We start from the raw sequence: 26887 nt of genomic DNA on the forward strand, positions 1-26887 counted from the left end.
ATCAAAAACATATTCTAACAAACCCTACAATGTGTAAATGGAACCCAGTCATTATAAATCTTTGAGAAAACACAAGCCTGATGACATTTTGACCTGCCGTCAGGACGATGGCCTTTGGAGATCACACCACGGTTCACCAGAGAGCCATTTCAAACACACACGACCACGTGAGCTAATCCTCAAAACGATAAGAGTGACCTTTTGGATGAAAACCTCATATCTTGCTCATATCTGTGGTGTGACAGCATTCAAGACACCAATATACAGCATGCAATGCTCATTACCGACTTCAGACGTCTACATTTACAGCTGCGTGCATGCCTCGTCGTCTCATTTAACGTCAGTGGATGGCAAATAAAGCAGCGCGTAGGCATCTTTGAAGAGCCGAGGACTTGACACGGCAGCCGTGTGAATCTGCAAGAGACATGAATTGTGACATTGACTGTCCACTTGCTCTTTAGATTGGATATAGTTAGATGTGGATGAGGGATTTTTTCAAGCTTTACACTCAACGTTGGCCGCGGTCTTCCATTTCCTTGTATTTCAGTGCAGCCACGCCACAAATGTGACTTTTCCACTTGACTGACCGCTGTAATAGTCAGTCCTGCACGAGGACCTAAAGCAATGTGTAATTTCCACATACAGTAGCTTGGTAGATTTTTTCTCATGTTTTACAGAAAGAAGTGGATGGAAATTCTGTGTATTGGCGCTTTGTAGAAACTATGTACATTGACTTTGAGTCGGTGGATTCAAACGCATATTATGCTGCAAATCATTTAATGAAATGTATTTATTTTATATTTCATTTCATTTTCATTTTTAGATAAAGCTGTGACGTTTATATATTCTCACCTATTATTATTAATATTCTTATTCTAATTTCAAATACTTTGCATACAGTATGTGGATAAATGCTGTCGTTTTAATGTGTTCTTTTAAAGAAAATTAATTTGTTATACTAATTTGTTTAGTTTAAACCAGTAGCAATTGTATTTATCATATTTGACGTGCTTTGACCGCTATAAAGGTGCTTTATCAATATTAAATATAATTATTCATTTTTGAATCAATGTTTTATAAAAGTAATAAGGCACAATGTGTGTCACTTCTAAGAATTTCAACAAAATCAAACCTCAGGAGGGACATCAAGTCATCCAACAGAAATGTGAAAGACTGACAGCACGACAAAACACATGAAAACTGTGAGAAAAATCCAAGTAATCAAATACATTTTTTTTTTAACTTTTCCTACATGTAAACAAATTACTGTTGTGTTGCTTAAAAGTGAATCTGAACTTACAGATAATATTTTCTGTTGTTTTCACCTGTTACTCTAGTTTTCATTTTCTGGAAATAAATGCAAATAGAAATAATATTTTTATTTGAAATTTCTGAGAAATATTGTAAGTAGTTCACAAAATAAAAACAAATATGATGATGATCATTTTACCTAAACACATACAGTACCTATAAATATTAAGGTAAATAAAAATCTGAAAATACTTTTGAAATGGTCTCGTGGCTGTATGATATCGATCCTCCAATTGTTGGCAACTACCAAACCACCTCTAGGCACAACGGTGCTTTTATTTAACGTCCATTTATCCTTTGCCAATGTACACAAGCTTTACACGACATACACAAGCCTGTACAAAGAGTTTGTTTAAAAAAAATACTTCCCTGTAAATGCAAATGACAGATCGACAGATCCACGCCCGATTATCTCACAGAAGCTTTTATGACTACATAATGCCATTGAAAGAGATGAATATTAAGTAAATAAACTGTGCTGACGGCATGGAAAAACACAAATATGCACTTCATCACATCAGAGTAAAATCACTGACCCGGATTTGACACGCGCACGTTTCCACCGGTAATTTACATCATATTATCAGTATTTACCTTTCCATGCAGGAATGTCAGATTTTCTTTGATGTGTTTGGCCCCTGTCAGTGTCCCGTGAATGTTGGAATGCTGTTCTTATCTCGTCGAACATTTTGGTTTGACTGTGGTTTGGCGTGATGAAACCCTAAGGCACCGAGACATTTGTTCTGGGTTAAAGGCCGCTGTCAGGAGCCCTTCAGGTGACACACCTGTGTAACGTAACACCTGAACACATCAGAAAATAAACACACTGCTTCATAGATGAAATCTGCTCGAGTTGCTAATGTTCCCAAATATTCTCTATTTTCTTTATAACAACGTCTATCTTTATGTAAATATGGTTTCGCATGCACACACATTTATCACCCTCAGATTGTTCTAAACCTGCATAAATGTCTTTGTTCTGCTGAACACAAAGGAATTGGTCAGTAACCAAGCAGATCCCATACCCCATTAGGGAAAATATGGGAGTCAATGGGGGATGAGATATTTGGTTACTGACAATATTACAAATATCTTCCTTTGTGTTCAGCAGAATGTTTGGGACCATCTCTGGGTCTCAATTTAAAGAATTATACAGGTATACATATAATACTGGCGGATGTGTGCTTACTGTATTTGCTAAGTTGTCAAAAACCCTTAAAGAGCCTCGCGTGACTATTTGCGAGCGGTTCTTTTATTGTGTTTGCTTGTATTCCCAAGGGCTATTACAAATATAGCATGATGTTAACATTTTGCCATACAGGACAAACTTTACAAATATTATTTCAACATTTAACTTCACAAAACCCTACAGATACTCATGAAGTCCTTTGGAGAACTGGCCCCCACCTAAAGCAGTAAAGACTCGAGGTTGCATTCCCTGAAGCAGCACCATGACTCCGATAACTTTTCTTCCTTATTCAGACATGCAATGTGTGTTAATCTGTTAAGAACCCCATTAAGAATCCGCCTGTTTTTGGACACTGACCAGATGCACGCCACCAAATTCTTGAGATGAATGACAGAAGCGCCCTTTAGCGGTAACTCAACAAAGCAGAGGACACACCCGACAAACAAAAAGCCAAGACATCACATTTATCTTTTCGCGCCCTTTCCCCCCCGACCTTCCACAATAGTGTTGTGTTTGCATTGGTAACCAGAGCCAGCGTAACGGTGCGCTTACAAGAACTTTGACAGCTGAGAACCCAGAGACCTTTAAAATGAATCCCGGGATCATCCCTGCCAGATACCTGGAAGAACTAAACTTTCTGGAAGTATAATGGAGTGTAACAGAAACAATCCAGACCGGGAAGAAAGGAAGTCCGAAAAGAAGCCGAAAGATAAATCAAGAGAGCGCTGGAGGAAATTATGTGTGACACGTGAAGACGTGAGGCTGCAAAGTTGGTTCAAGTGCACGGCGTCAGCGAGTTCAAGAGGAATTGATCAGAGCAGTTTTCTCAACTTTGAAAAGAGGCGACGGCATCTAATCTAGAAAGGGAAGGCCAGCACTCATTTCAGAGGCGCAGTGAAGCAGCTAACAATAGCCCCGGGGCTGGTCTGGCAGACATTGTGAGAAGGCCAAAGCGTTTGAGAGTGACATTGGTGTCCAACCTTGATCACAAAGTAAGACTGACAAACCAGTGGACCACAGGAACTCTGACATACGGCGCAGAGCTCACTGCAGGACCCTTAAACGTGTGCTCACTCGTGAGGAATGTTGGAGTGGACGTAGGTCAAAGATCATGTGATGACCCTTCGGGTTTTGAAACGCACCTTATTACATCACCAAACTGAATGAGTCCTCATTTCTTCTGCAGAACACAAAATAAGATATTTTGAAGAACGTTGGTCATCAAACAACACTGAACCCCATTGACTTCCATTGTATGAACATAAAACCACTGAGACATTTCTCGAAATATCTTCTTTTGTCTTCCACTGATGAATAGAGGTTTACAACATACTATTTCGAAATAAATGGCACCTCAAATTGTGTGTCTTGTTAAAAGGTTGTCTATTTCTAAATAATTGTGACACCATAGCAACACCTTGGCGACCACCCTGAACACGTCAGCTGCACCTGAACACCTGACGACTCCCATTTGCTCTGAAAAATGTAAAAAATCAACTTGCCAATGCCATTTTGATGCATATCACACAAGGACACTTCTCATCATTTGTCAGCGTAGTTTGTAGCTAAAGCACACACAGTGTGCAGTTCATAGGCCAGCTTGGCTATTGAATTCCTAAATGAGCTGGCTGCTGACAAGGGATAAAAATCATGCCGTACCGCCGCCTCCCCGAGGCAAACGAGATATGCAGAGGACAGGTAACATGTCAAGCTAATGTTAACACATGCTGCTTGAAAAACTGGACTGCACCAATTACATTCATAGGACGGCACGTTAAAAGTGGGAACTCATCAGCTTGCTCAGGGGGAATAAGACACAATCTGTTAGTTACATATGACCTTGAATACTAATGCGTCTAACAGAGACATGAACAAAAGAGATGTAGCTCAATGGCAGGATTTAGACAAAACCATATGCGCATGCGGTTAGTGGTGCTTGCAAAAGCAAGCGACCTTATTGATACTGCTATGGAGATTCAGGCATTTATAACTTAAGCACTACATAACTCACATCACGTTATTTGTGCCATAACCTTGAATGAGTCCTCACAATGACTTGTTGAGGTAAAGTGAGCTATTTGACTTCATATGTTATCCTAGGCAAGGACAAGACAATTCCTGACTTATAGCACGTAGGAGTATCCTGGACCAAATCTACAGACTGCATTATCCACCTTGCGATTAACAATTCAATTCAAATTTATTTCTATAGCAATGTTTTATCTGTTTCACATTGTTGCAGCGCATCTTTGCAGTACATAAAAATTTGACAAAAGAAAAACGAATCTGGAGAATTAAGGAATACATTGAAAACATGCTATTATTGCAATGATATACAACAAGAGCACATTGGCAAAAGAACTGTAACATACCAAAAACCACCCCATAGCAAAGCCCCGACAACCGCCTCCAACATCTAAGAATTGAGATGAGTTTTGCTTGCACACACACCACTAACATAAAAATCAACATGTTTTATTTTATGACTGTTGTATTGCTGAAAAGTGAATCTGAACTTGTTTTCTTTGCAGTATTTGAGGCCTGAACAAATACACAGCATCTTTTCTGTTATTTTCACCTGCTTCTCCAGTTTTCATTTTCAATATTTATATTTGAAATTTGGGAGAAATATTGTTAGTAGTTCACAAAATGAAACAAAAAATATATTTTACCTAAACACATACATATGAATAATCAATTCTGAAAAAACTGAAATAACATTGAAATTACACTGCATTTCATGTTTTTTTTTTCTGATATATGTGTGAAAATCAAACGTAGGCGTTTTAGGCATGAGATCAAAATGAGCTTTTCTTAATAAACTGACAAATACTAAAGGCTAATGTGATGTTTGCATTCATAGAAAATACACATTGATGCCTCATTAACAGCTGTTTTATGGTCCGCTTTCTGCAAGACGTCCGCCATATTGGAAAGGTCAACAGTGCTCTGTGAACACTTGACAGCAAGCTGACTATACGTCTATAACTGAAGTCTCTCACACACACACACGTATAAATATGGCAAATGTTATGCGCTGTTGTGTAGACAGCAACATTATAATTACTAAACCATCAAATCGTCACTGCCCTTCTAAAACCATATGTCCAAATTCGCTGTTTTTCAGGAAAGAGCGTTTTAAAATAATTACATACTGTGTTGCACTTTTTAATACTTTTCATTGGTTAGATATTTTGCTAAACCCAGTGACAAACATAAAGGGTGATTAATAATAATGGTTTATGGCAAAAAAATACGGAGATACAAGGTTTCTGAAGGACAGCAGCGATATACAAGACATTAAAAAGATAACCACAGTTTCAAAACCTGTAATACTGAATTATATGAAAACACAAAAAACACCTGTGAAAGGTTATCTGGTTTCTTCAGTGATTTAAATCCAAGTTGTGTTGTTTTTACAACCAGAGGCCACAAAATGTCTTTTCTTGAATGTTCCAAAATGGCAGATGTGTTAACATGTCGATCGGGCATCTATGTATACATAGCTATGTTCGCAACACCCACTTTGTATTTAGTTAAACTTAGCAAGCCGATTCTGGACAAACAGGTAGCTAAATACAAGGAAGAGAACCTTTAAGAACAGTCATCCGATGGAGAGAAAAACCTCATGCATGTATTTTAGCATCGGCTCATCAGACACATGTCACTTTACAAACTCTTGTCTGGAGAGGTCAAGGGTAAGAACTATGACATTTGGGTTGCGATGAGTTTCTCCTTCGGAACAGGGCCAATGAAGGAGAAGAACTGTCAGAAATCTGTCACACACTTGAGGTGTAGCCCATAGCAACTCTGTCGTGAATGACAGGAAAGAATATGAGAGCGGGCATTTGTGATGACTTGCCCATCGCGCCGTCAAACTAGTTTGTCACTTCGGCGGTGACTAAAAACAGGGAGCAAATTAGCCATGAGTAACAACTAATGTATTCCAAAGCTCATTCAAGGAAGCAAAGCCTTACAGACCTCTGATAGAAGATTCACAGTGCTGCAAGAAACAAGTTTCTCTTTTTATCATTTCGCCCCAGGAGATGAACTCGTGGACGCCGATTTATCACCACTGGCATGGAAAACTGACTTCAAATGCTTGTTTACTTTACCACACAACGTTCCAGAACTTGCAAAAAGATGGTTTTAACTCTCATGTCATCTCAGAACTAGTCACTACATGGATTTGCGTGACTCCGCCTCTGAATGCTGTTATTGAGAGCGAGCAGAAGTGATATGTTGGAAAGAAATGAAATGTGTTGCGATTTGATACTCGGAGCGTTTTTGGACACATTTTGGACTGACAAGTAATATCAATTTCAGGGAGTCAGTTGAATTTACTGTAATTGCTCAACATAATCTCAACAACCACAGGCAAACCTTTCTCATGAAGGAAACAGAGTACATGACTCTGTAAATTGAGTAGTTAAACATGAATCATACTTGAGAAAAAAGGACTCTATTTGCATACAGTCAGGAATGTGACTGTATGCGAAGAACGTCCTACGTATTTAAAGGGACGGTACATCCAAAAATTTAAATTCTGTTGTCATTTATTCATCATTATGTCATTTCAAACCTGCATGACTTCCTCTCTGCACAACACAAAAGAAGATATTTTGAAGAATGTTGGTAACCAAACAACATTGAACTCCATTAACTTCCACTGTTTGAACGCAAAACCACGGAGACATTTCTCAAAATATCTTCTCTTGTGATCCACTGAAAAAAACATTTTTAAAGATGTTAGGTAAATATATATATTTTTTTAATTCTGCATGTTTTTAAAGTTAACGTTTTTGGCAGCAGCATTTTGAATCACTTGTAAGCGTTTCAGGGATGAATTATGAAGAATTATTAAGTAAAAAGTGAGTTGCAATAATCAAGGCGGGAGGAAATAAAAGCATTTATATTCATTTCCATCTCTGCAGTGCTCACAACTGGCCTCGATTTCGCGATGTTTCTCCATTGATAAAAACTATTTCGAACCAAATAATTCACGTTGATCAAGGCTGAGAGCTTGTCTCACAGGAACACCTAAATTCCGGAGGGTTTTAACAGAATGTGATAAGGGACTAAGACATTCCATCACTTTAGGGAAAACACCAGTAGGGGCTGAGATAAGCACTTCTGTTTTTTTTCAGAATTTAACTGCAGGTTATTGTTTGCCATCCAGACTTTAGTCAAATTGAACATTTTAATGCACGATGTGGAGGCCAAGAATCATCCATTTGCCAAGTTAAAGCTGTTATTGATTTTGCAGTGTCATGTGAAAATGAAAGTAAATTTCCTCAGTTAATTTCAAACATAGATCAAAATGACTGGAACTACCGGTGCATTAAAAGCACACCTTCCAGCCAATCAGAATCGAGTATTCAAACAGACTATGGTTTAAAATAGTTTAATTCCATGTTCTACATGTAAAGAAATGTACAGTGTATAAAGATGCACAAAGAGATTCTTTGCATATTTGCAAATGCATGTTAAACACACATTGACTTACGAGCACAATATTAAAGTACATAGCAACTCAATTATAAACAGACTAAAAATATGTGCATACTTGTTCGGTCAAGTACAAGCCATTCTCTTCTCCAGAGACGCCTTTTATTTGTGTATTCTTGGAAAAAAAACTTTTAATGCACTGGTTTGTTTGAAATCCACTGCTGAAAGTCTTTCTAATGCTCTCTAATGCTAAACAAACCTAACTACCAATAATTTCAAGTCTGTGTTTTGACATGACATGTCAGTGGTGTACACTGTAAATGCATAAATGTTAGTTACGCAACATCTCACCGGGCGAGTTGAGAGATTGGGATGTCTTGTATATAGTGAATTACGTATAGAGCCATTACTGTACCTACGAGACCCTGTTTAGTTCACTCAGACATTTATAGTCTCAGTTAAATCTTGCATTTAACAAACTCTTGATTTATAAAATAAACAATCGTAATACTATGTTTAAATGATGTTTTTAGGTAAGACATCACCTATTAAAGACTTAAAGGGATAGTTCACCCAAAAATGATAAATGGTTTCAAACCTGTCCGAGTTTCTTCTGCAGAACACAAAAGTAGATATTTTGAAGAACGTTGATAACCAAACAACACTGATCTCCATTGACTTCCATTGTATGAACACAAAACCACTGAGACATTTCTCAAAATATATTTTGTGTTCTACAAAACATAAATAGGTTACAAACAGGTTTTGATGCACACAAGGGTGAATATAAAACAATGACATCATTTGTGTTTTTGGGTGAACTATCTCTTTAAAATTAGAACAGAACGTCATTGCAGTTCAGTGTTTTGGCAGTGTGCCCCACCGCATGTGTCTCTGGTACCCTTAAGTGACCCATCTCACTGCCTTCTACATCCATTTTTGAGCATCCTCTGTAGAGGATTTGCCGAATTGAGGCGAGTTCAGGATGAAGGATCAGTTTGTGTACTGAAGTGTAGCAGACTCGCCCTAAAACTGGTTTACGGAAGGCGTTAAAATGTTAGAAGCGAGAGCTCCGTGTGTTCGCTCTAGCAGAACCTTGCATGTCAAGTCTACTGCAGTTCTCCGTTTATCACTACGGTCGCATTGTTCAAGTGCGTGCCATATTGTTACACATGTACCAGACAGAACAACGTTCGGTGGGTCTCGGTGAAACAATCACACCACAAAAATGTGCATACTTAAAAAAAGAAACGCCGAATGCTGGATTGCACTTTGCTGGAAGTTGCATCGAGCTGTCACAAGTCGGATGTTTTGTCGTAATGCTGTTTTCCACATGCCCGGGTGACTTCCAGCTTCTCAGGAGATTATTATATATGATGGCTCGAGGAGGGAAACGAGGAAGATGCAAGAGCAGAGCGGATGAAAAGAAACCGTCTGCCTTGTCGTTTGTTACCTGTGCACTCTTTTGAAAAACAAAGATCTGACAGAGTTGTGTTGTGGCAAAGCAAGCTGTCAAGTTCACAAACTCACCGCTGACATAGTCATTTAGATGTCGGAACAGCTGGATACGCTTTACAACTTTATAGTTTATACTGATTGAATCATCTTTGTCACCGGTTCAGAAATGAACATTTTAAAACATAAGCTGCTTTTTTTAAATGTTTAGGAGAACAGACACTTTGTTTACAAATTAAAGTTACAAAACGTCTCAGTTGGTTTTGTGTCCGAGCCCAGATCTTACATCAACACAGTGCCAAATCTAAACAGTATTGATGTAGTCTGGATCACATTTTAACTTCAATCTGCATAGTTCTGCATGAGGGCAAGTCATGCAATCTGTCCATCTACCAATTAACAGATGAACTTTCAGACCTTTAACACATTAAAAATAAACATTTTTAAACACAAATTTCTTCTTTTTAAAAAGACTGTTGATATTTTATTTTATCACATATCAATATTTCTAGTAGATCTCACATGATGAATTATGCACACCACAGATATTTAGGTAGTTGACAAATATACCGTACATGCGTCCTATGGTGTGACAGCAACAATGTAGAAACAAACAGGTAATATTATATTATTTTGTATTATTAGCATCAGAGAGATTTATCTTCATTGTTAGTATTTTTCCAAATGTTTTTGCCTTCACGCGGTCAGACAGTGTACTTTTTGGATTGTGTGGGGTATAATATTGCAATGCATTCGATTCATTTTGTTTTTATTTACAGCTTAATCGGTACCACATTAAAGGCACAAACATATAAATGTTAACTTATGTACAAATATACAGAATAAATAACTCTCATCTACACTGGTACAAAATAAAGCTATGGTGCTCTTCCATACAATAAAACATTTCAAGGCTCGACACAACAGCTTGTGTGCATATTTTCTCAATATACATATACTGTATATATATACATATAATTCTCTCTTCTGTCAGATAATGAAGATAAAACACACTGCACAACTGTCATGCCCAAAGAAAAGAATCGGATATGATGTGTATATGAACGGAACTTTTAAACAACATTATTATACAAAGCAGAAGCTACACTCCCCGGGTATTCAAGAGAAAAGTGTTATAGTCTGTGCTGCATCACAACATCTGATTGTCATCAACCACCTTTAAATGGTATTTTAAGTAGTGCAATTCTTTTCTCCGTTTCTCCAAGCACGCCCAACAGAGTTTCTGCGCATATTTGAAACATGAGCAAGTGGGTTTATACGATATCATTTCTGAACAAACTCTTTAGCTACACGGAGGGTTCCAGGTGAGAGGCCAATTTCAGGCACGATAAACGGGCCGCGGCGGCTGATCGTAAAGTCTGACCTCGCGGTCGAAACGTTACCCGGCGCGGTTTAGTTTAATATTTAATGAGCGAAAACTGTGTTGGGCACTTTGAAATCACAACCTATGAGGGACTGTCACGACTAGCATTTATGGTTCTGTCTGACGAAAATCATTTTCTTTAGTTTTTCGTCTTTTCTTTTCTACAGATAAACAGAGCTTTAATTCGGTCGCATAGAGAATTGTGAAGTGCATCTATGATATTCTTATCTACGATGTAGCAAACAAAGAAAACGCAGTATTTCCACTGCACAATGAATGTTTGGGTATCATGAACTCGAGAAAAGCCAATCTCGTCCAAAGACAAAACATCACGCCATCATTCATTGCGCTAAATGTTGTTGCAAAGTATAATCCAACTGCTTCACTGTCCAACAGTATAAACGCTATGAATCCAAGCACGACCTGAAATGAGACATTGTGCCCTCGTAAAAATAGTTTTCTTTCGCTCTAAGGCACTTGTAGTATGGGGTGTATTGTAACAGTGTCCTCAACTCAGTTGAAAGATGTTTGGTGCTCTAAGACTTCTAAATAGTCTGGCTCTGCATGTAAGTTGGCTTTGAGTTCAAAGTATTCGTTTTTAGTCTGTTCCACCATGACCTTCCTTGGCCTTGCGTACACCAGCCTCTCCATCAGTTTTAGCTCTTGGTGATGGTTGGGGACTTGCACGTCAACGGGTGACTGAAGATGTGATATGTTTTTCCTGAGGTATTCCGTGAGGCTGAGCTGCTGGAGCTCGCGTTCCCTTTCCAAGATGTTCTTGTACAAGGAGGTCGCGTCTCCCAAACTCCCAAACTCGGCGGGGTAATCGGTAACGGCCCTGAACTTCATTTTGGCTCCCGTGAGGAGTGATTCGCTCTCCTTGTCGAGGATTCTAGGGCAAATGTGCTTGGGCTTCTCAGCGTCGTATTCATCTAGCTCATATTCTTTGTGCTGTGAGCAGTAACTGGGGTTCCTGCAGACCTGAATGATCGGGCTACGGCCAGCTTCGTCATACATGCCGGTTCCTTGCCTCTCAGTGACGTGGTGGGTGGTCTTATGGCCGTACATGCTGTAATGCAGGTGGATGGGACTGCTCTCGCGCGGCTGCTCCTCCGCCTGCTTCTTCTTGGCTTTCCTTCGCCGACGGTGCAGCACAAAGACTACGATGCCGGCAGAACAGAATATGATGATCAGGAGAAGGATGAGAAGACACAGGATAAGCACAGAGAGTGGCACTGCATCAGTCAGAGAGCGAAAAAAGCCGCTGGTTCCACCTTCTGGGGCGATCGTGACTGGAACACTGTTCTCCGTCGCTCCAGGTAATGAGTAATAGGTGACCAAACCAGGACAGAGGACATCATGCTTGATGTTTCTGAGCTCAATGCTAGAAAGCTTTCTAGGTGTGTGGCATAAGATGGAACCCACCACGGTGTCCTTGTTGAGCTTTTCCCCCCACTGCTTGAGGCTAACTAAGTCACAACTACAGTCCCAGGGGTTGTCCTCAAGGTAAATCTGCTCCAGATAATTGAGCTGGTCCAGCACGTTGCTAACGGGCAGGTGCATAAAAAAATTCTTACGTAGGTTCAACTTTAACAGGGGCACGTTCCGAAAGATCTGGCCAGGGAGAGCGTTGAGCAGATTGTTGTTCAGGAAAAGAAGCTTGAGATTGGTCAAGGGGTTAAAGGACCCCGCCTCGATCTCTTTGATTAAATTGTACTCCAAATACAAATATTCCAGGTTATGAAGGCCGAGAAATATCGTTGCGGAAATCTTCTCCATTCGGTTCCCATTGAGGTACAGCTTTCTCAGACTGCTCAAACTCAGAAAGGTTTCATTGTCTATGTAGTCTATTTGGTTGTTTGCCAAATTGAGCAATTCCAACCTGTCATACGTCACTAAATCATATTTCAAAAGTCTTTGTATCAAATTCCCAGTTAAAACCAGCTTGGTGGGGCTTTGTTCAAAAACACCTAGATCAGATATCCTTTGAATGCCTCGGTCCTCACAGTGCACTAAAAAACCTGCGCTCGGGTGATTGTGACAGGAGCATGTCGACACGCAGAATGTCCCTTGACCATTGGCAGGTGTGGGGATCTGTGCGTCATCTTTTGCTTTAGGGATCTGAACAACCTTGGTGGATGGGGTGACAACCATGTCTAAGGACTTGGACGGCTCCTCCAGGTTGATGCCAGCATGGAAGGGGCAAAGCACGTCCCTTTTCACCTTGGCCAACGGGGTGCCCTTAAGATGACGGGGGCTGTTGCAAATCACATCGCCAATGGACGACTGCGCCCGCATGTTCTCGATCCAGACCTTCAAATGTAAGATTTCACAATCGCACACCCAGGCGTTGTCCTCCAGCAAGAGCTCCATAATCCGACCAATGTGCTCCAGGAAACCCACGTAGGGCAGCGTCTGCAGCTTGTTCCCTCTCAGATCCAAATGGGTCAGAGGCACGAAGCGGAAAATGTTTGCGGGAAGGAACTCGATGGAGTTGTCGTTGAGGATCAGAACTTTAAGACGGACGAGCGTGCTGAAGGCCCCGGGCTCCACAACCTGGATGAAGTTCGTGTCGGCCTGAAGGTATTCCAAACTGACCAGGCCTTGAAATGTGTCCTCCTTTAACATGACCAGGAAATTGCTGTTGATGTGAAGCTTTTTCAAAAAGCCCAGTGAACTGAAGACGCCAGGTTCCAGCTCTTGTATGCTGTTGGCGCCAAGATGCAAGGTCGAAGCTTTCTGGAAAGCATCCATATCCTCTGCACGCAACTCTACCAGGTCGTTTTTGTACAGGTTTAGATGGAAAGACTTATTTGCTGGCACCTGCACCTGAGATATTTTGCTTATGTTTCTCTCCTCACAGTTCATGTATAACTGTCCCTCTTTCTCTTCGCAGGTACACAAAGATTCGCAAGCTCCACCGTAAGATACCCTGGCTTCGGTGTCTCCAGAACTGGCAGCAGCAAAGAAGAGGCAAATGAAAGTGATCCTGGCCAGCATTTTGTCTCGTATCTAAAAAGACAAGAGAAAGAAAGGTAATTAGTGCAGTTATCAGTTATCCCATAACAAAAGCAATTTAATATCAAAACACTGACAAACAGTCAAAGAGAAATACATTTTATAAACGTCTTTTAAAAAGTTCTGCAAAAAAACAATATAGTATATATCTATTACATAATGCTACATATCGTCACTGGCCTTCTAAAACCTTGTATGTCCAAATTCGATGTCCAAAAAATGATTACATACCATGTTGTCAAAGTTGACAAGCACGTTTTAATGCTTTTTATAGGTTAGATATTTGCACATCCCAGTGACAAAGGGTGACTAATAATAATAATGACATATGGCAAAAAATAAAAATCGTGAAATATGGAGATACAAGGTTATAATATAACGTAATGTAATATAAATAATGTGTTGTTTTTTTCTTTGTCAGAAATAAGTAAAAACACAACACGTTCTGCTAAAAATATATATACATAATAATGAATAAATGTTGTTACTTAAAATGACCTAATAAAAAGAATCACAATAAAAAAAAACATATGAGACAGTGTACTTAAAGGGATAGTTCACCCAAAACTGAAAATTCTGTCATCATTTACACACCCTCATGTATTTTCATACCTGTATAAATTACTTTGTTATGATGAACACGGAGAAAGATATTTGCAGTCCCGGGACATCATTAACTAACACAGTAGGAACAATTAAATGGTAGTCAAGGGTGCCCCAGAACCTGTATAAAAAATATCTCATTTTGTGTTCAACAAAACAAAATTAAATACAATATTTTTTTCCTACTGTGGTAGTAAACGATGTGCCCGAACTGAAAATTGCTAACATTCTTCCAAATATCTTTCTCTGTGTTCATTGGAACAAAGACATTTATACAGGTTTGAAACAGCCTGAGGGTCAGTAAATATGACAGAACTGTCAATTTTGGGTGAACTATCCCTTTAAGCAACCCACACGATGTTTTCTGTCTGTTTTCTCTACTGCACAGTCTGCACACCGGATGCATGCATATATTTTACACTGACAGTAAATTAGAAACACATTGAATGATGTAAACCGACTTAACTTGATAAGCACTGACCTGCAGTATATATGCGACTTTTCTCTGAATAAATTAGATGTGCTTTTTCTGCCCTACAAATCTACCCCATAATTATCTCATTACATTAACAACAACCCGTCCTTTACAATGATAAATACCTACTTTAAAGGGATAGTTCACCCAAAAATGAAAATTCTGTCATCATTTACTCACCCTCTTGTCACGTCAAACCTGTATGGCTTTCTTTCTTCCGCAGAACACAAAAGAAGATATTTTGAGGAATGTTGATAACCGAACAGCGAATGGCAGCCATTGACTTCTATTGTGTGGACACAAAACCAATGCAAGTGAATGGCTGCCATCGCTGTTCAGTCATTTTTCAAAATATCTTCTTTTGTTTGACATGACAAGAGGGTGAGTAAATGATGACAGACAGTCACTTTAAAGTGCATAGACTTTTCATTCTGAATTCAGATTAGTCTGCTATATTCCCTGGGATTCGAACCAATGATGTGGTTGCCAATTATTTCTCATCTTATTCCTCCAGGGCAAAAATATCCGAGCCGTCTGCATAATTTTATGGCTCCGCACTGCAACCGCTTGTCAACAATCGTCTCATTTGTTTCTATTTTTAAGCCTCCTAGGGAACTTTACCAGACACAACCGAATCAAAGTTTACACTTAAACGAAACAACAAAGAACTCCATCAAGGATAAAAAAGAGCATCCGTCAAGCAATAACAACTTCCTCTGGGTGACCGTACGTTTCCACTGCCAGGAAACAACCCGATAGTATTTTTCCCAATGTCATTGAAACTCAACGCAACACACTTCTATCTAAATGATGAAACGTAAAACACCCGGCCAGTCCCTGTGGAACTCTTAAGACTGAAATGCTTCCGATCGTATCGACGCGGCCGTCGAGAGGTCCAGCATGCCGCATGACACCCACGGGCTGCGTGCTGACAGCTCAGAGCAAACACAGCATGATATGATGACAAACACGCGCTCTGTTCGAACTCTTGGGGATGCAGGTAGAACAGCGGTGGGGGGCGTAAATAAAATTAGATTAAAGAAATGCAAAAAAACTGCAGGGAGAAATGAGCGCTCGCGTGTCACGCTTGATGACAGGACAAAGAAGAGACAAAAACAGTCTCTCTTTTTAAGCGCCAACGTGCGTCTGACAGTGAGTAGAGAATTTGTGGTCCATTAGGAGCTTCTGAAGCCTACATATTGCCCTCTCATGCATTTAAGTTGTATATGATTTGTATTTTTTGTGTTAATGAGTTTTATTAAAGTGATTCCAGATTTGCTGCATCTACACAGCAAGACGACATCATTCCCATATCTCCATTTTTTCTCTTAAGACAATCTTTTCTGTTAAGGTCGCTCTATAGGGAATGTTACTAGTTATTTAAGAAATGTTCACATTTCTTAATGTATCTATGTTTTATTCATTTAATAAATGAATTGTAATTAATCTTTATAATTGTCAAAGTCTTTGAAGAGACAATTAAACAATAGACAATTCATTGTCAGCCAAATGTCATAATCGTGACAGCCCTAATACAGGTTTACAACAACATAAAAAAAGAATATTGTGAATGATGACCGAATTTTTATTTTTATGTGAACTTTCCTTTTAACATCCTTAACCTTGTCTGTTTCTCAAACCCACATTTCTGCATTGTAAAGAACATTTTCGACCTCGAAATTTAAGCTTAGCAAACCGAAGTTATGGTACAGTACATATCAGGTTTAATCATTTTTCGGAAATATGCTATTTAATTGTGATTTTGGCCAGCGATTTTAGAAATATCCACCTTCCGCCACTCAAAGAGATAGGACTGTTGACTTGCTATGACGTAAATAACTGCCTAGAGGCGTTGCAAACATGGCCGCCAAGTGGGACAACTTCTGTAAACGGACTTTGGCACAATTCATTCTTAGTGTCTCAATGTGAACCAAACTTCTGTTTAAATTTTTCCAACAACAAATTAGGCTAGTCACATTCATTTACTCTTACCGTATGCCAACATCGGCCTCATTTGCGCGTATTTTAGTCTTCTGAAACAAAAAGGATCCTCACATGAAACGTATCTGAGAACTAAATAAAGTCTCTTAAACTGCACATAAGCAACCTCACAGCAATAAGAATGTTCCTCTGGGATGCAGAATCCAGCTTGGCCTAAATAAAAAGTAAACTAAGCACTGTATGGCCTCCTTTAAGTTTAAGTCGACTAAAACCCTGGCAACTTGGTTATGGTAGTTAAACTAACCACTGCTGCGACGTTTTATCATATTAAAGATGCTTTTACGCAAAGTGACTTACAATTCATTCAAGCTAATAGCTATACAGTCTTATAAGTATGTGCACTCTTTGGAAAAACAAACCCATGACCTTCATGTTGCAAGCGCCCATGCTCTACCAGTCGAGCTACAGGACAGCAGATGTTACAGACAGAGAACTAGCACAGACCTATACGTCTGTAAGACGTCTGCTAAAGATCTGGAAAACATCTTCTGTGTAAAAGCATCTGCTAAACATCTTAGAGAGAGCAGTTTTTCATCCATTCCAAATCATAAACATCTTACAGACGTCTTCTAGATGTTTATATGACAACAGACAGCAGACATCTCCGAGACGTATTGCAGACGAGCAAACTATGTCTTGCAGGTGTAAATCAGTAGTGAACCGTGACGTTGGCCGTTTGCGCCCCCCCCCCCAAAAAACACACACAATTACAACAGTAAAGTAAGGTATTGTGTACGCGCATCATACTTGAAACGCAACAAGCCAAACAGCAGAAAGAGCTATCACCAAAACAACACGCATAAAATAAAAATCATTATTACACATATGCATTATGATCACACAAATGACAGACACTGCCTCCCAGTCTGAACATAAAACCAACACAGACTAACGCACATAATACCAGTTTAAAAAGCGACACCTCATGAGAGCGCTCTCAGCAAAGAAAACCGCTAACTACACTAGCAGACAGTAAACAGAGATTCACCAGCGAATAAACTATAAGAAATCCTCCTGCGAGATCCTGTGAACTTAACTGATCATCCCAGCTCCAGCCCAGGCGATCTCCGTCAACAATCAAGAGCAAAGATGGACCCTTGTTATTTTAATACTAATACTAACTTTTGTTTATTTTTGTCTTTCTTCCTGTAAAGCTGCTTTGCAGCAATGAAACATTCTGAAAAGCGCTTTACAAATAAAACTGAATTGAATTAAATAAATCTTAATATTAAACTGGTACAGTGAACTAAACGTATGGAACTGACTGTAGTAAATTACCATTTATCTGATAAAATGTCACTGTTATGCAGAATAACAGCAAATACGCACAATGATTTCTGGTAAAGACTGAACATAGCAATGACTCGTCTCAAATAAAGCTAAACAACTGTGCACATCAGCAACCAGAATGAATTGAGGCACGGCGGCCTAATAAATCATAAATAGCTTACAGTTTGATGATCAAATTATTTCCTTACTTCCTCCTGTTGTTTTGATTGAACAATGTTTATCAGCTTTACTCTTTTTTTTTCAGAGACTTGATAACAAAGTCCATCCACAGGCTAATGTGAGTGACGTTTTTCCACTTTTTTCTTTTTTCGTTACGTTTTACAAGACTGCTGGCGAACAATCCCCCAGATGGCGGAATTCACCTTAAAGTTAGCGAAAACAAAGCGCGCCCGTTTAGAAAGACGATATGACTGGACACTTTTACTGTCACTCAAAATGAATCTCTCTCATTGATTTACAATTGTTCTGTCATCGGTATCTTCGTCGAAGGCCCCCCTCCATGTAAGCAAGCGTTCGACTTCTTGCAGCTTGCGCAGGCAGCGCAGACAGAGTATATGACATCACAGAACTGCGACTGCTCCGCGATCTTGAATAACTCTCGTGAGATTTGGAAATCTCACGTGGACAGAGTCCGCATCGATCAAGGAAGTCAAATATACATATCTAATAGGGAAAAAATGTTGAAAATAATTATTTTAACGTTTTTAAATATTATTTTATACGATAGTTTTGGTCATCACAGAGGGCTCTGAGGGTTTGCTACTGGTGTAAATTCAGGTGTATGCGAATAGATGTATGCCATATGTTTGTGTGCTATCAGCGAACACACAACAGGCCATCTCCTGGGACCTCCTAGGAAGTATATAAAATAGCTCTTACGCATGCTAGACCGTAAAGCAAAGATTTATCATCTCATCATTGCTTCAGCGACAGCATTATGATCATATTCAAAAACATCAAACCAAAGAAAAATGACAACACTCGATGGACTTTGGGTAATTTTGTATGACTAAAGCAGATTTGTTTTTGTGCGAGCTCCTCAGATAATCGTAACAAGTGGAATCATATTGTGTTGCTTGCCTCCACTATCTTATCTTGGCAACACGACTCAGTGCCTTTGTTTTGAGGCAATACATATAGGCCCCATACGTGCCATTTACACGGCAATATTGAACCCCAATCGCATGCAGGCCTACAGCAACGTAAATTTCTCTTTACCGCCGTTCCCAGGGAGGAAGAATCCGGCCTAGTTTGCAAACTATATAATGCAAAAGTAGAAGATGTACACTGTGGGTCATTTCAGAACTCATTTGCATCCGAGTAGAAACTCGTGTTCCCTCTAACAGCTCTCGTGGTACAACGCTAACCTTTTTTGAAGGGGAAATTATATTTGATCTGGTCCCCAAAGAACTATTGTTTGTAGACAGCGGGCATTGTCTTGCTTGAGCAGGTCGAGAAAATGGCCACTCACTAAGACACCACACCGGGGGCTGGACATTCATTATTTATATTATCAGTAATGAAACGCCAAAACAACAAGGTTGGCCAATGAAGCGTGGCGATCAATGACTTCGGCCCGCCACGTACGAGACAATCAACTGCTAAACAATCATCTGCATAACCTGCTTAAGGATACGCTATTTATAAAGGACAGGTACCGCTTTAATCTTTTATAAGCATTGTCTGGGTTTCATGTTTTTGTTGAATTGCTGTCAAGCAGTTCAGTCCTGCAGCGATGAATATGACAAAGGTGGCATTTTTACAGGAGTACAAGGTTACGGTTGTAACCTCATTCCAGGAAGAAAAATTTAGATGTAACAAGCTCCCTTTATACAAGCATGTTGAAAATCAGGACATGTAACCCATTTAATATTCACACCCAAGGTAAAAACACAAGGACTATTTTTATTACTGTTTTCAGTAGGTGACAGGTCGCCCATCCAAACAACAGAAATATTAAATCTGACTTTATAGAGCAGATACCAGGCTCTGATCCAACACCTGCCTAACTGACTTATTTAGAGCGCTCTATATAGCATGCGATTCTGTGTGTTACATAAATAACAATCCTTACGCCCTGCTAAAAAAAACTATAGAACCCTGCCCTAAACACAATCGAAAATTTTACGGATTTAATGGTTATAATAGGATTGTAATGTAAACTATAATGGTCTCTATCCCTGCTGAAAAAAACTATAGAAACCATTAAAGAAGTTATAATGGTTTTAAAGGGATTTGTATTGGTTTTCTTGGAAACTGTAATGGCTCTACTGGTATGTGATGGATTCTACTGGTGGGATGTTATATGGCAGATGGGAACCAACAGAACACGATTCTGTTTGGGATGATGGCCAAAACACAACTAAAAGAAATGTGGTAATGGTTTTAATGTAAAAAGCTATTGGTTCATAATGGTATTTTATTGTAAGTCATTAGAATTTCTGTAATGGTTTCTGTTGGGGTTCTATTGTTTTTTGCAGCAGGGAAGTATTTTTATGATGGTTTCTTTTAGTTTACTTACAACTGATTTGAATAAAGTTTAACATGAACATTTTGCTAAGCTAACAAACAAAACTCTCTATATATAAATTATAGAGATGCACCGATACTATTCATTGTTATTCTGCCAATACTGAAGATTAAATTAATATTTTTGATTGTTATTAATTCATATAATGACTATTAATATTGAACATCAAACTGGTGATGTTTCTTAACATTTTCTATTTACAGAGCACAAATGCATTGCATTTTCTTGTCTTTTGATTGACAGGATATATCGGCCCTGATCATCGGCTGTTTTTAACTATCGGCCTATAGCTGGTAGTGTGAAAAATTGCTTTTATTAACCGATACCGGTAGTTGACTGATATATTGGTGCATCTTTATTAAATACACTACGCACACTAATATGGGGCACTCAGTTTTTATCGACTTTGTGGGAAAAGTAACCTGCAGTTTCATGTTGTCAACAGAGATGGCGACATTGAGGCAAACGTTTCAAATTGCAGCCACGTATGTTCATTTCTCTTCCTTTATCTGCCATCTTGATGAATTCTTTTCTGAGCTGGTCCCGATGCATTATGGGATTACCTTCACTGTAAAAGTGCAATGCTGCCTTAGAAGGGACCTTAGAAGTGAGCAAGCCTGTGCTGCATACCGCCTGCATCCTCTATAGTTAGCTCACTATGTTCAGGGAAGAAGCACTGCATCCATGTCTTCTAAAATCATATGAATACATGTATTTATTATAGCTAGCTGTGACAAAAAACCTTTTCTTCCAAATGTTGCGCTAAACAAACGTGCCACAATTAATTCACAAGAATTAGCAGTCAGATCTACCGAGGGAATGCTGTATGTTGTGAGACATCTGCACGCAGCAGATGCACCTCTCCCTGCAAATCAACATCACTACGGGAAGGTCTCAGTTCTTCTCTTCTCCATATGATTTTCCCCTCCACTGCAGTTCATTCTAACACAACCCAACCCTATAATTCCCTGCGAGACAGACATCACCGCTACTATTGCTCACACTTGCAGTTAGCGATTTCAAACCCTTAAGTATTGAATTGTGGCACGCAACTCACCTCGCAACATTTCGGCTAGACGTGAATGATAGCTCAAATTGTGTAGGAGCTGTGTGTTAATATTTTCTTCGCACACAGGTAAAAAGATCCTGTAATCTTAATTCCTAAAGAAAGGCCTCGATGCAGAGGGACCTTCTTCCACATTCAACTCTTTTACTCAAGTGAGTTTAAATAAAAGATCAAAATGATACGTGACTCGTTTAAAAGTTTCCGTAATTGCTTTGGTTATCGAAGCAAATGAAATAATGACAGCAGTGGCTCTGACACGTCTTAAAATTTAAATTATATATCTAGCGCTGTTCTTCCGGATGAATCACATAGGGCGTTCACATCATTCAGCTCCGTGTTTCGCCCTGAGCTCAGGAAACGATTGTAACTAATGGAATAAAAGAAGAAGGTAAAACAGTGATTGAGTCATTTAATAAAACTAACACTTCCAACAGCTTCTCGACGGTTCACGCTTCATTCATATTACAAGCTCTTCTTCTTCAAAGGCTAGAAACTTTACGCACGAGCGTGGACACAAACGTAAGCGTGCGAACGCATGCACGTGGCTCTGTTGAACATTTTTGATGAGCACTCTTGCGTTACTGTGTTGTGAACATCTGTGCCATTACACTGAATATACTATGTCGAGCAATAAATGTCGACTGTAACTTGCTCAACACGTGTTTAACCTACAAAGAAAAGTAGTGTAAGAACTCCGTTGATGCTACTTTTTGCAGCAGCAACACAACAATCGCATATTTTACCACACAACAAAGCACAAAACCAAAGTAGCGAAGCATTTTCGTTCGCTTACTTGAGTATGTACAGTGAGTGTCGCTGTCAAAGTTGATGCATCTAGATTATAAATTGCTTTCTTCCCATGTGGATATCGATGACTCTTTCCACAATTTGGCCAGACAAAAGGATTTCACTGTTATCTAGACTAAATGAATGTGAATCTTCTAGCTGCTCAATGGGAAGCCTCAGGAGAAATGCATGTATTTACAAGGCACAATTATCTCAAACAAGAGAAAGAAGATCAATGATTTAATTTTCTCAGTGTTGCTTCCATCAACAGGCATTGTCTAAAAAACACAGTGATACTGCAACAAAGTTCTCAAACTTTGAGTTTTTCCAATTACAAATGTAATCCCACAAAAAAGCTATGACATGTTACATGTTACAGTTGAGTGAGTGAGTGGCGTTCGACCACACAAAGCATGATGCAAATCTTACTATGTCATTTTTTTCTAAATAATAAGTAACTATGAAATAGGCTGTTCTGAATGAATTCAGACTGCATAAGCCAAATTGGTAAAGGACTACATTAAAGGTCCAGGTTAAGAAATTTAGTGGCATCTAGTGGTGAGGTTGCAAACTGCAACCAATGGCACACTCCACCCCTCCCCTTTAAAGCACTACGGTGGCTGACACAGTACTACGATGTCGTCACGTTTTTCCTTCTTTTGCCGAAGGACATAAGGTATTTACGAAATGCGTTCTGTAAAGCAGTTTGTCTGTTTAGGGCTACTGTAGAAACAACATGTGAATTCCATGTAAGGGGACCCACGGTGTATGCAGATAGAAATAGCTCATTCTAAGTTAATAAAAACATAACGCTTCATTACGTAAGGTCTTTATACATCTCTGAACACATAGTTATGTATATTATATTGCATTTCTGTCAATAGATCCCCCCAAAAGGTCATGGGTTTTAACCCAGGGATTACACATTCTGACAAGAAAACGTATAAGACGCTTTTGACAAATGTCTTCTAAATGCATAAATGTAAAAAAAAGAAATGCAAGTTGGTGCATTTCTTAGACTAAACTAGTCCTGTTTGAGACTTAAATACAGATATTGAATTATAATGGCAACGGCACCATTCTCAATCCTTACATTTTTAAGACAACTTCAGTTTATTACCCAACCCAGAGGCAGTTAAATATTTCATGTTTCTCAGATGTTAAAATTCATGGCAGAAATAAAACCAGACAATTGTTGATGCACAGCAAGAGTACGGAGCTAAAGATGACTGTGGGTTGCAAAGGTCAGATAATTTGGTTTTGGCATAATTTGATGAGTCAATTTGGGGTTGTGTGCTATATCTGACTTTTCATTTGCAGACAAATCTGAGCGCAGTGCAAGACATCAAGATCTCATTTGACAGGTGTCCAAAGGTAAGACATGATTGAAATATTGTTTTCTAGGAAAGCCTAATTTCATTCAGTTCATGGATACAGCTTTGAACAACATCCAGGCAGGTAACAATAACCACAAAAGTCCTCTCGGCTAGTTTGAGTTCACCGGTGTTGTTTGTCCCAATGTTGAGCACATAAGCTCACAGCTTTCCAGAAGAGCAGTAACCAACACAAGACTGCTGCAGGTTTCTGTGTGCAGCGTATGCCGCCGTGAGTCCTCAGCATCCAGAAAAGGGGATCAAGTGATGGAGGGATGGACAGAATAAAACAAGTGTAAACAGGGCTTGGGGCAAAGCGGCGAGCGAATCAGTGACGCTCCATTTTACCCTGCACAAACCCGTGTGCCAGCGCAGATGGCCTCTTCATTGTGTCTGCGGCACTATGTGCAGGCCCCCGGGAGACGCCACAACACCCACGTATAAGAACAGAGGCCAGACCCTCGGTAATGTCATGGTCCTGAAGAGCCGATGACATCGCCCACTCAATGCACACTGTCATGGAGGGTACAGTCTGCACTCTCAATACAAACCCCTTGAAACCTGACAGGAATATGAATGTCACCACAAGATCGGGAGATAAAACACATGGCTTTTGCTCGAAGAATGAGATGGCGTGACATTTTGTGACAATTACCATTTCATGGTATGAAAATGACCATTTTTATGGTAGGACAATTATTTTTTATGACATCAATTTATACCAAATAAAACTTACCGTAATGTATAACATAGACTTAGACTTACCATATATACAATACCATAGACTTACCGTAATGTAATATATTACTCTCTTTGTTCATTTAAATAAAACGCATACATTTATACTTTCATTTAAAATCCTTTCCTTTGAGTAATGAAAATTGGATGTTCATTGTGAATAATGCAAATACAAAACCACAACCGCATTAGAGCAATGAGGATTTGGGAGGAAATGAGTTTCATTGTTCCGAAACGTTCTAATAATGGCAAAGCCATTGTAGGACCAGTAACGCAGACATCATTTACTGTACATCCGCGACACCAAACATAAAGACATAGTCATTAGAAATTACTTTTCTTTTCCCCACCGGAATTCTTTTAATGTTCCCCTGCTGACTAATTTTATGGATGTTTTTACAGCTTGAATCACAAAGTAGACACGCACTATTCAGAAATGAAGTCTCTGACATGATCGAACCTGAAGACTCATGCGAAGCATATATTCCTGGAGATATTACAAAAGCCTCGAGGGCCCTCAACACAACATGAGGGTTAATCAGGTCTTTTAAGAACAAACAGTCTCATGCAGACGTAAATGGAACTGTGTTAAAATTACATGTGAATATTAATGTATTAAACAGATCAGCATTAGCCTATCAGCAAGGGTTTCATGTGGACTGCACACAGATAACAACATCTGTGCTGAGTTTGCACTGCGAACTCTGGTCCTCTTAAGACATTAAATTAAGACTTCTCTCCGAGTCTCTCTGTGTCTCTGTCTCTCTCTCTCTCTCTCTCTCTCTCTCTCTCTCTCTGTAGGTATGTCTGCTGTGTGAATGTGACTTTGAAGGTGAGCATCTGTGGCACAGACAATGGCACATTAAGCTTTCAACAATGAAGTCACCCGAGTTTCATTTACAGGGGTTGAATTTAGCTGGAAATGAATAAGTAAAATCAAGCTTATAAGGTGTCTGAGAGATCTCAGGAGACGGTGGGTTACACTAAGAGGTGCATTGCTTTCTGTGTCGAAAATATAAACAGAATGTGCACTGGAAACCAAGCATATACCTATCCGACAGTTTGGATGAGAAACAAGTGTTGTGCGTCTTGTACTGTATAGTACAGACAGTGTGCCAGCTCTCGTGTATTTCTCCAAAACTCTTACTAATCCTTTCTTAAAAATCGTTGTGATCCTTATATTTGTAAGACAACATTTATGGCATCTATCCTTTCGTTGCGGACATCGAAGATTTAATTAATACCTAAAGAAAAAAAGGTAAGAGATACGGAGACAAAAGTACAATAAATAACGAGAATAACAATTGAATGGTGTAAGGATATGCTATTCCTACCCAAATTACGCAGCGCAGAAGTCTCTGTAGTCCACTTGGCCAAGTTGCGCTTTGTGAATCAAACAAACCCGGGCAGTTTCGCAGCGCACACAGCGCGCCCGGACCCTCTGGACTTCTCAATAGGTTTCCTTGGCACGAAAAAGCCCACCGCGCAAAAAGACCGCATGGAAAAAGTCCAGGTCCAACTAGCCCTCAGCTGTCCATTGTCCGATGCTTCATTTACGGTCATTACGGTTTTTCTATTCAGAAATGTTGCGTCCTCATCTCTGAGTTTCAGGAACTCACTCGAAGATAGTCAAGCAACGGAGAATGACAGTGTGCAATTGAAATTCAGCAGTGGTGATGTCCGCTTCCCCCGGAGCGCGGCGGACACCCGCGGTTTAGACGGTATAGTCGCAGACTCCAGTGTCTGATCGGTCTGATCTGCGGCCAGTGAATGAGCTCGTACTGGTGCTTGACTGGAGCTCCTCCCTCCGTACGTCTATCGTGACTTACTCACGGCCAGGAAAGAGAGAGAGGAGACGAGAGCTGAATTTGTCTTTACGCGCTCTGGTCATTACTGACTGCTGCGGGTGCACGACAGTTTGAGTGACATGATGTGTAGACCATTGCTAATGTTGCATGACACATTAGACGTCTGGTAACACATTACAGTGAGATCTTATTCATTACCTTCAGTCATGGCATAGTTGACGTTACCAATGAACAGAAATTCTACACCATTTATTAACGGCAATTGTTACAATATTAAAAAATCTAATTTGCAAATAGACCAACATCTGTATCTGTAGTCAACGCACAATGAACCGTAAAACTTTAATGAAGGAAAACTATTATTTATAGTATCTTTGTTAATAGGCAACACAAATGTAATGCTCTTATTAGT

At 39.5% G+C, this 26887-nt stretch overlaps 1 protein-coding gene and 1 long non-coding RNA gene across 2 annotated transcripts; both read right to left on the minus strand.

Moving 5' to 3' along the window:
* Positions 1-874: 874 nt before the first annotated feature.
* LOC130553426 (uncharacterized) lies at positions 875-6648 on the minus strand. Its single transcript, XR_008962859.1, has 3 exons — positions 6482-6648; positions 1906-2112; positions 875-1347 (listed from the first exon to the last, which is right to left on the minus strand). It is a non-coding gene; the product is annotated as an uncharacterized LOC130553426 (long non-coding RNA).
* A 1272-nt stretch (positions 6649-7920) lies between these two features.
* Positions 7921-26441, minus strand: slitrk6 (SLIT and NTRK-like family, member 6). Its single transcript, XM_057332379.1, has 2 exons — positions 26002-26441; positions 7921-13799 (listed from the first exon to the last, which is right to left on the minus strand). The coding sequence occupies exon 2, from the start codon at positions 13785-13787 to the stop codon at positions 11301-11303; it is 2487 nt and encodes an 828-aa protein (XP_057188362.1). The 5' UTR covers positions 13788-13799; positions 26002-26441; the 3' UTR covers positions 7921-11300.
* Between the last annotated feature and the right edge of the window lie 446 nt (positions 26442-26887).

This window comes from Triplophysa rosa, linkage group LG4, assembly GCF_024868665.1.
Source record: "Triplophysa rosa linkage group LG4, Trosa_1v2, whole genome shotgun sequence".
In the NCBI taxonomy this organism is placed as follows: Eukaryota; Metazoa; Chordata; class Actinopteri; order Cypriniformes; family Nemacheilidae; genus Triplophysa; species Triplophysa rosa.

What these genes read in the sequence shown, in the direction of transcription:
- slitrk6 (XM_057332379.1), bottom strand. Translation starts at nt 13,787, where the DNA reads ATGCTGGCCAGGATCACTTTCATTTGCCTCTTCTTTGCTGCTGCCAGT.